Here is a 10,977-nt window from a genome sequence, read left to right as displayed (position 1 = left end):
AACAGCTCGAAACATCGCAGTATCGGCATGAGTCCCACGAAAGCTTCTCTTGATGGAAAACCAAAAGATGCAGACGTACACTCGAAGCAATCACCAGCTAAATTCAAAGTGGGTGATGATGTGCGTTTGGCTGTGGCTAAACGTCATTTCGAGAAAGGGTACACGCCCAACTGGACAGAGGAAGTGTTCGTGGTAAACGATGTCCTACCCACTGTACCCCACACCTATCGTGTTCAAGACCTGATGGGAGAAGTCATTCAAGGACAGTTCTATGGAGCTGAGCTACAACATGCCAGACACACAGGATTGAGATTCGATAAGGTGTTGAAATACAACAAGAACAGTCGGCTCGTCAAATGGAAGGGTTATCAAGACGAAAAATTCCATACCTGGTTAACAAAGAAGGATGTGAATGATCTCAAAAAGTATTAGCATTTCATATGTACAATGTAGCTCATGCTTTGGATTAACGTGAATATTATGAATCGCATAGTATTTACAATGTATTTCATGAGAAGATATGACATATGCTCTAGTATGTGTGGAAATCCCTCAGTGCTTTGGAATATCCTTGTGTCCGAATGCCAGGGTGTTGATACCATCCTCCAGAATGTAACGCTTACTGTCGAATCCACAGAGGGCAATCTTGTGTAGCTCCTCTCCGTGAATGCAATGTCGTCGACTTCGAAGAACATTCATTGTTCTCTTCAGCTGAGACTCCTCGACGAGACATGTTCGATAATCATCGACGGTTATGGTGTTTTTCAACACGCTTCTCTGCACACCTTTGGCACGCTTGCCATTGTCGTCGTTGTCTTCACAGCGGTATGCGTACATCTTGCTCCGCAAACCAATGAACTCCTTGATGGGTTTGCCACCTAGTTCGTCCTTGAACTTCCCTACCACCTTCTTGTTGACCGTGCTGTACAGGTGGTGGGATGGTGAATAGTTGGATGTGTCATAGGCTGTTATGTTGTTTGACATATCGGTGTACAGATCATCCGTTTGAATATGTACGATCAGACTATCAGTATCAGTGTAGAGCAAACGTACATTTTGTCCATAGCGGGGTAGGAGAACTTCATAGTAAAAGGAATACATCAAGTGCTTCGACAGATCGAGGATGGCTGTACCCACATAAATGGGTTTATTGAGAGTCACCTTTGTCTTGGCAAACTCGATTGCTATCAGATCGTTCTCAAAGGCTACACTGCGGATGTACGAAGGTTTGTTGATGCTTTTCTGGAGACGTGGTTTTTCATCCTGTTCACGAATGAGCTTGATGTTTACTCTGTTTCGAACGTTTTCCATGGTCTTGCCATATACAGCATTGTTCATCAACTATGATAAACAGGCATACAAAGAAAAGACAAGAAAAACAACAATAAGAAAACTGTTATCTTCAGGTCATTCACACTTCCAGTACATACTAGATCCCACACTATCGCTAAATACACACACACACACACACATGATGTGGAGTACCCACCTTATAGAAGTCTTTCTCGAAATCAGAAGTTGATAGCTTTCTCAGGTCAGTATTAGTGTCGATGTATGGCTTCATCCATGGGTGTTGTGTGAAGGAGAGCACACGATGCACATCTGTAATCTCCACACCCAAGGACACATACTGCTGCAAGTTTCTGTAGTGCAGAACATAGTGCTCTTTCACCAGTAGATTTGGCACCAGTTTCTTCGCTTCCAAACCGGTCACCTACAAGAGTACAGTATAGATATACACAAACCTTAGAAGATTAATACAAGCATATCCACCAGATAGACCATGACTTACCATTAGTTTCTCTGCCATGTGGGTCTGATATGGAGAAAGCATATCTCGTGTCACCTTCATCTTCTCAGGAGCCAACGGATAGTCATTCATCATGTCATGCACACCATCTGGAATCCTTAAATCGCACTCCACCATGTATCCCGTCGAAGAGTCCATTGGATGATCGAGTACCGTCTCCAGAAGATCATCCGTCACTGCTTCAAAGCAGAAGTCCGACACGGGCAAGGGTTGAGACATGGCCCATCCATATAGATTGTTCGCATCTAAATATTGGATGAAGCTTGACGGCTCGTCTGGATTGTACTCCGATAGATATCTGTTGTTGGCGGTGGCGTGTCTAGCGGACACCATGCTTATGCCACCTCTTTTGCCATGCTCAATGAAGTTGAACATGTCAATGTCGGAAATGAGATGAAGGGACACCTTCGTCATTTTCAGCAGCGAATCCCAGGCAAATCCCGGTAAGGTGAGGTAATTAGCGGGATCCAATCCATAGGTTGCGTGAGCAGTTCTTCTGAAGTTTTCGAAAACGTCAGCCAACAGCAGCACATCAGTCTCCAGGTAGAGGTCGTGATAGTCTCCTAGATCTTCACAGTCAAACGCAGTCCATACTGTTTGCGCATAGGCATAGTCTTCATCACTGATACCCTAGGGAATAGAAAATGTACACCAAAAAGAAAAACAAATCAACGAACTTATTTTAGTAGTTCGCCCACACAATCAATTATTTAGTATGAAGCTGCAGGAAGCGTTCAAACACATTTTGTCTTATTTTAGTACTTCGAAGTAAGATGGTGAAAAAAGAAAGAGAGAAAGATCTACTATATCTGTCACACTACTCACCGTGTTCGTTAGCGTTGAGTGGAATGCATCCTTGGGTGGTAGACGCGTTTCTTCGAATTGGTCGTACGACCCCATATATTCATACGGGTAGACACCCTTTCGTGTCAACAGTTTGCGTTCATCCTCGTCTGGAAATCGTGCGGATAGAAGGGCGAATGCATCTGGTGGTGTAGCCGAAACCAACCGGTCTAGGGAGGTGTTCAAGAATGCCAGGCTGTCGATGAACTGGAACTGTCTCCATCCGAATGTGACATATTTTTCACTGTTGATGGGAATCACGTTGATAGCACCGAGACGCTTGGTCTGAGAAGAAGAAAGAAAAAGAGGAGACACAGTTTTAAGGTGCAGCTGTAAAGATGAATATCAATCATATAAACGTGAATATGAGTACCAACATAGTAATGATCTTCCTTCTTAGAAAAACATCATGATCCACGCACACACACACACACACGCACACACACACACACACACACACACACACACACCACGCATATGTAACGTACCCGTTCTTGTCCTTTCTCGTTCACATACGTAATCTCATCAGTGGACGTTCTCCCAATGGCAGATATGATGTGATGAGAATCGTATCCCTTCAAGTTATGAAAGATCACAGGAATCTTGATCTTGAATGGCTCAATCCGCATGTTCAGGTTACAATGGTTGTGTGCTGCACCACGGTAAGCACCGGTGATGTGACAGTGGTCACGTACACGATCGCTACCCAACGCTTCACCACAGATCCAACAGGAGACTACCGTTTCAAATTCACGTTGCTGACTTTCTGAAATGATCATTTGACCAGCATTACATGCTAGAAGCTCATCACGGATAATCTCCTCCTCTTGCTCAAGTGACAGCAGAAAACAGAACATAGAATCTTCTCCACGGTAGAAGAAACGGTTCGTGACGACGCCATCAGATCGTACTACAATGTACGAACAGGAACAGGCTACATGCTTGTTCTTTTGGAATGTCGAATGACCGATTTTCTTGACAGCGGACAGAGGTTCTATGAAGGCCTCACAATCGGCATAGATCACCTGCATTTGAGAGAGAGAGAGAGAGAGAGAGAGAAGTATGAATAGCAGCAGGGCCAACACCGAGTAAAACAGCAGAAAAGACAGATAGAGAATTAGGAATAGCTGCAGAGACAACACCGAGTAAAACAGCAGAAAGGTGAACAATCAGAGTCAAGAAACATGTGCAGGAAAGAAGAAAGAAAAAAAAAAAAAAAACAGACCACAGTGTGTTCTACTTACAAATGGGGCTTGAAGCTGCTTGTTCACATTCCTGAACATCACTCTATCGCCAGCCTTTGGCATCTCCACCGTAGCTTCAGGATGTTCACTGCAGTACATCATATGATTATTCAATGCCTTCTCCGTGACGTGTGTTGAGAGACATCTGAAGCAGACGAAATGTGCTCGACGTGCTCCAGTAGCAACAAGACGACTGAATGACTTTATCCACACCCAGTGCTGCACCTCCACGTCATTGCGTTCGTCTTGGATGAGCAATACATTGATGGCGGACTGCGGTTGCTGAGAAATTCTTAACGGATATATGACTTTCTCTTCATATCCGAAGACGTTGATGTAAAGACCGTCGTTCAGTCTTTCGATGACTGGTATGTCTTCCAGTTTTGCTGGAAACTCGATGCCGCTCACATCCACAGTATCCGCATGTTCTGCGTACGACGATTGACGACATGGACGAGACTTGTCTGCCGAAAATTTAGCAGCCAGTATTGACCATCTAAAGTACGGATGACATAAGACATGGACAGGCGGCATACAGTTCAATCCATACACCATAACACAACACTGAAACCCCACTGCTATACTTACAGTAAACACTTGTTGTCAGTGTTCTGCACGTTAACAATGGCCTTCTTCGACTTCAACTCCGGTGGCAAGGGGATGTACGAACTTCCTCCAAGTACACAATAGCGTGACATTTCGATGTGTAAACAGGAAATCCGTTCAACTACCCAACCTGATCCATGACGAACGAAATCATCAAGACGAGCGTTGATCTGAGCAATCATCCTACTGAGAAGGTCCCTCAGCTCCATGGTGTTGAGCACCAGCGTTGTACTCGATCGGAAGAAGAATGTGTTGGAAACCATTTGTCCTGTAGCAGGATTCAGCTTCTGCATCACCACCTGAACTACCAAAGAACACTTGTACTGACCCCATTGCTCAATATTCTCTTCAAGAAGCAGCTCCAGCGACGGTAGAACATGAGAGAAAAACTTTAGTACATCTGCAAACTCTTGATCAGGACAATAACTAAAGAATTGCAACAGATCAGATGATCTCACTACATCAAAAGACTGACGAGGTTTCTTCCGAAGGGGTTCCATCCTGAGCAGGGGTGGTGGCGGACAACCACACAATGACTTGACAAGGTACCGAGGATCTATTTTTATAGGGTTTTCGTAATAGTTGAATTCGGAATAACTGGTTGTTTTTCAATTAACCAATCCACTCATCTCCCGCTGGAAACAATTAACCACTTACCGCACTTCCCGCTGAAAACATGTGACCAATTAGCGCACTTCCCGCTGAAATCACGTTCATCCTTTTATCGCGCATTGACCCATGTTCCACACTTCACAGTGAAATCAGTGCTGCAATGATGTACTGTGACGTCAATGCATGGATGCATGATCTGTGCATCTGAGGTCAAGATGAATCCGGTATTCCAGCAGCTAAAAGTTCGAGAAAGAATTGTTGTATGTCGAAAAGAATTATACGAGAGGAAAGCTAGAAAAATTCTACAGCTCATGGACCTTTCGATTACGGACATAGATGGAAAACTAATTGACTTATGTCAATGGAAAGATTCCAAACCCGAACCAAAAAAGACACGGCATGTCGCGAGCAACGTTTTGGTTTTTGGCGCGCACCGTGTTCACCGTGTTCTCCAAGGTCGTCACCTTCCCGGAGGCGGGACCCGGCGGGACGGGACTTGGCGGGACCTATAAAACCTGATATAATTTCATTTTTGGTTCACAATTCATTTTTGAGTCCATTGGATGATCGAGTACCGTCTCCAGAATTTCTCTCTCTACCAGATCAAAGATGTCGGCCTGGTCAACCTCCGAACCATATGTAGAGAAGTTCTATTTATTTTCTTGTAGTAATAAAGATGAATTAACCGTTCGGTTACTCACCGATCTGGGCACAGCTTACGAGCTAAGACCCATGCTTCTTCACCCGGATCGGGTGGACTTGACTCCCATGGAGATTGCGGAGTATGTGTGCAGGGTGTCGACGCGCGTTCTCGTGAGCGGTGAGAAACACCAGCGTCTACCGAAGATCGTTGTTGATGGGGTAGAGGATTATGGATCATCATCATGGCGCGATACGGGCAGACTGCTCCGCTGCTGGGACGACGGGCGAAGATCGATGCTATGCCACTGCAAAATTCAGATTCTACCCTATGATCGGAGCACGGAATGCCGGAAGTAATCATGACCAGTGCCTTACTTGTAACGTACCAATGTACAATGAACATGAGTATTTCGACAACACATCTAAGCCTCAGCAGCAACATAAGCCTTACCGTCAAGAAGGTGAACTCGCGTTCTTCGCACACTGTTGGCAAGGGCAAAGAAATACGAATGGATCTAAATCCGAATAACATCAGCACACGTTTCCGTAAATGAAAGGGTGAGCATAAGCAAATGAATCGAAGGAAGCTGGTCAATTCAGAGATCACCTGTCATTGAGTATCCCGTAAAAGGAGGCCTCGACAGCAGAAAAGTTAATAATATAGAAAAGAGATCCTGTCAGCTTTTCCATTATTAATTTTATTGTATTCCACCTAAAATCAGCACACTTTTCGTAAATGAAAGAGTCAACACAAGCAAATGAATCAAAGGGAACTGGTCAACTCGCCTGTCATTGAGTAATATTCCGTGAAAAGAGTTCTCAGCAGAGCCGAAGCGAAATAAGCCAGGACACGAAATATCCGAAACAGCTCATGCAAGAAGCAGTTCCAAAGAAGGAAGTTCTTCGCGCATGCACATCCGAAAACGGACTGCACTGCACGCAACACAATGTCTGCCGTGCACGTGCACAGCACGCGGCTACCAAGCGTTGGTAGATCTAATACCGAGCACCTTACGTAGAAACTTACGTAGCCTAAGTGAAGTACCGAGTACCTTACGTAGAAACTTACGTAGCATAGCGGTGTCGTTTTTTTCTGCCATGTGAACGCAGGCGGCTTTAGGCCTTCCTCGTCGCCTCGGGGCAGCGGGATCCACCCACTTACGGCAGCAAGGTCCAGTGAGGCTGGACTTAGTGACACAGCCTGCGTTGCATGCCAATCGAGCGAGGTAGAATGCACAAGACGCAACGTGGTTTATCGTCTGACCTGCAAGTGCTCGGAGAAGTATGTTGGAGAGACTGGCCGCAGTGTAGCAACGCGAACAAAAGAACACAATGATAACTCACGCAACAAGACGTCTGGAAAAGCCCTGGGCGAGCACTACCGACTTCACCATGGCGGCGAGGTACTGCTGCTTGGCGAGTCGGCATTCACAGAGGTTCGCGTCCTTGCCACTGAGTCGGATCGGGCCAGGAGGAGAATACGCGAAGCAATACAAATTCGCGACACGAGCCCCAGCATAAACAATAACGCAGGGTGGGACCTCCTGTGAATTCTCTGGTGAGGCCTTGTACATATTTCTGGCCCTGATACTCGCTCTTCCTGGATGGTGGTGGTTTTGCACCCCTTGAACTAGTGCACTGTTACTACTACTGTTGTTGCTAGCGCCTGCAATTACATGTCTGCACGCACCTAGTGCACATGTACATTCTGTTTGTTGCTTGTACCTGTGCCATATTTAGAGTTGTCGCGTATTGCGTTATTTCTATACCTGGGTTTTTTTTTGTGATGTTTTGTCCTTTTGTTCTCTCTCTCGTCATAGTGCATGCAGGTGTGATTTGTTATCAGTTTGCAGCGCTCCTCGTATATTAACCCATCCTAACCGGTGTGCCCACTTCATTCCTGATGATGGTTATTTCATGACCGAAACGTTGAAATATAAAATTTTTCTGGTGAAAAGCAGTTATTTGAGTGTGAGCCAGTGTTGCTCACAACCAATTTTTTACTTATGAAGCTGCGTGATGCGTCCTACAAGATTTTCTAATAATAATATTATTATTATTTGCCATGGCGACCCCCGTAAGCCCAAATAGCTGGCAGGGCAGGGTTGGGCCTTTTTTTCTTTTACTTCACAGGTGTAGCATTCTATCAGTCATTACGTATGACAAACGTAAAAAAACAAAACAAAAAGAGATGAACAAATCGTCCTTCAGCAAAAAAAAAATTTTCTGCAAGAAAAGGCTTGCACATCAATGCGTATACTACGGTATTGAATTTGATATGATACACGTACATAGGGGCTCCCGTAAGAAGACCATAGTGTGGGAAACACCCTAGTAAAATAAAATAATAATAATAACATGTAGAGGCGCTACATGTAGGCCATCATTTATTTGGGCATTCCATTGGTGACACAATTATAATCCTTTAGCCAAAAAAACAAAAGAAATTATAGCAATAAAAACTGCTTTATGGCAGTTTTCTAAAAAAAGTTATTGTGTTCTAGTCCATGGACCCCGTCTAAAAAGTAAGAAATTAACGAAATGTGATGGCCGAAAATTAAAATTTCACACAAAACCTCACAATAATCACACACAGAATGCGAGACGACCTTTTCCCCTCGTGGTCCTCTTTCATATGCATGTACTTGTACAAGTACAAGTGTCGGAATAAACAAGTGTTGAAAGCCGTACTATTAGATCTTCAAGTGTCGTGATTATTGTGAGGTTTTGTGTGAAATTTTAATTTTCGGCCATCACATTTCGTTAATTTCTCACTTTTTAGACGGGGTCCATGGACTAGAACACAATAACTTTTTTTAGAAAACTGCCATAAAGCAGTTTTTATTGCTATAATGTATAATAGTACAAAATGCACAAACTGGACATATCAGTGACAAATAATTATAGTGATAACCCCCCCCCCCCCCCCCCCCCGGTTACCTTGTATTGGCACATTTAGGGTACCCTGTAAGAAGGCCTTAGGCCTGTGGGGATTGCCCTATCAAAAATTTAATAATAATAATAATAATAACGCCTCTAACTTCTAAGCACCTAAACATCGCCGAACAAACGCCAGCCCGTGTCCATATTCACCGCCCGTTTCCTCCTTTCGCATGAACTTTTTTTATCCTTGTCATGCAGCCGAGCCTGTTCGGGGATGGACTCAGGCAGGGGTATCGGAACCGGTGCGGCAGGTTTGACCAAAGACAAAGTTAAGTAGCACGAAATATTATTTATTTCATAGTCAGACTACTACCATAGTACTAGTAGGCACTTCAGCCGGTTTTTTCCAGTCGGGTTTCTCCCAGGTTTAGCATCGTAAATCGACAGTGGTGGATATCACAAGGTCACACACAAAATTTCATTGAAATCCACAAAGACACAAGTGAGATATGAAGGGTTGAAGAGAGGCAATTGCATAAGGCGAAAACAATACAATTTGTGGTACCAACAGCATCCCCAAAGTGTTATCAGTGGATATAGTTACACAACTTCAGAGTGGCATTTTCGAACACACGGCTCTCACAAACACCAACAAGTGTTTATGGATGAACAAAATACTGATCAAAGTTCACAATAGTCCAGAATACGGCAATTGTTACCACAATCACCATAGCAACCCCATAGCAACCCATAGTAACCCATGGCAACCCTATAGTAACAGCTTCGGTTTGCTGTGAAATTAGCTAATATCGACATAGAGTTCACCAGCAGGCCACTGCTGCTGCTAAATGCTATAAAAGACATTCTTCTGGCACTCAGAAGGTAAGCACACCGAGATAGCATACGCAAAATGAATTGAAAGCGGAATTTCTGCATACACAACGCACATGCACACGTTAACGCCACTTCAAACAGAGGTTTGATGTTGGAAACCAGTTTCTCTATTGGCAGCTCCTTTGTACCAGTAGAAAGTGCAAACTAAATTACTTTGGACCTTCTGCAGCAGAACAAACTACTTACTTGCAGAAGTGAAGCTGCGAATTGAGAGCAAGGCGTTCGTCAGTGACAAAGAACATTTTTGAGAGCTGCTCCTGTGCTGCCTCCTTCGAGATCCAGAGCCCACCTACAGCCGTGATCTCCGTCAAAGTCTCCTTTTTCTTTTGATGTTGTTCTTTCTTGCGTGTGCTACCTGCCTCCTTCTCCTTCACTTGCTCCATACAGCAGTCATGAATTGTCTGCTGGCGAGCCTCGAGATTCTCACATGATTTTGGTGCAGCGCGCCTGGATGCGTCGATCAAAGACTTAAGTGTCCCTCTCATCGGCGGATTTCTCCTGTAGCCACTGTGCCGTTTGATTGTTCGTAAACATCAGTAGCCGTTCAAGCACAACAGGGTCAAACATTGGCTTTCAGCACGCTTTGAAAACTGGCTCAGGTAGGACGACGACGCATCTTTCTCCTCCGCCTCAAGCCCTTCTCCTCGCTATCTACGTCCATATTTCCTCCTTGCGCAGCTATGCGCAAACCCTGGTGAACAAGAACTCAACTGTTTCTGAATGGAAACACGACGTTGAAGACGATAGGCAACGTTTCCAACGCGTACTAACAACATTTCCTGGTGAAAAAACTCTTTGCTGGAAGTGTACATGATCTGCAAGTCGCAAAAATGTACGCACTATGACGTATGTAGGCTCTACTGCAAGCTGAACGCCAGAGCAGCACGATGCACTGAAATACAGGCCCGTACAACGAAGCATGGCGCGTACCTGTGTATTTAGAAAAGCGATCCTGTCAGCTTTTCTATTATTGTGTTCACATGGCGCTACCCAGGAGTTCTCAGCCTGGACACCACTGTCGGCACTGATACCACCCGTGACCTTCTTATCAGCAAACATCCGGCAGGGGAGCCGGCTGATGCAGAGTCTCTGCTCACGGGTGAGCCACCTGTTCAGCCCCACAGAGTGATGTTCTCAAGCCTGACCCGTGACGTCATCCGCCGGGCCGCCCTGCACACCCACGGCGCGGCTGGGCCATCGGGCATGGACGCTGATGGATGGCGGCGCATGTGCACCGCGTTCTCCGAAGCGTCGGATGAGCTGTGTGACTCGCTTGCAACATGCGCTCGTCGCATTGCTACCACATACGTCAACCCAGCGACACTGGAGGCGCTCGTCGCATGCAGATTAATAGCCCTTGACAAATCGCCGGGTGTTCGACCCATTGGTATCGGCGAAGTGGCCAGGCGCATTGTCGGCAAAGCCATCCTCACTGTCACCGGG

General features: G+C 45.2%; 1 protein-coding gene across 2 annotated transcripts; it reads right to left on the bottom strand.

The window, feature by feature from the left end:
• Nucleotides 1-365: 365 nt before the first annotated feature.
• Nucleotides 366-7,659, bottom strand: LOC135805563 (uncharacterized). Of its 2 annotated transcripts, XM_065319620.1 has the most exons (6): nucleotides 3,898-7,659; nucleotides 3,142-3,678; nucleotides 2,636-2,938; nucleotides 1,793-2,440; nucleotides 1,490-1,714; nucleotides 366-1,341 (listed from the first exon to the last, which is right to left on the bottom strand). In XM_065319620.1, the coding sequence occupies exons 1-6, from the start codon at nucleotides 4,450-4,452 to the stop codon at nucleotides 553-555; spliced, it is 3,057 nt and encodes a 1,018-aa protein (XP_065175692.1). In that variant the 5' UTR covers nucleotides 4,453-7,659; the 3' UTR covers nucleotides 366-552. The 2 variants fall into 2 exon arrangements, with proteins under 2 accessions (XP_065175692.1, XP_065175693.1); XM_065319621.1 differs by lacking the exon at nucleotides 1,490-1,714 and having other exon boundaries at nucleotides 3,898-7,657.
• Between the last annotated feature and the right edge of the window lie 3,318 nt (nucleotides 7,660-10,977).

The sequence above is a fragment of the Sycon ciliatum genome, chromosome 1 (assembly GCF_964019385.1).
Source record: "Sycon ciliatum chromosome 1, ocSycCili1.1, whole genome shotgun sequence".
NCBI classification, from domain to species: Eukaryota; Metazoa; Porifera; class Calcarea; order Leucosolenida; family Sycettidae; genus Sycon; species Sycon ciliatum.
Note: the sequence above shows the minus strand (reverse complement) of the source record. Positions and strands in the feature narration are given on the sequence as shown.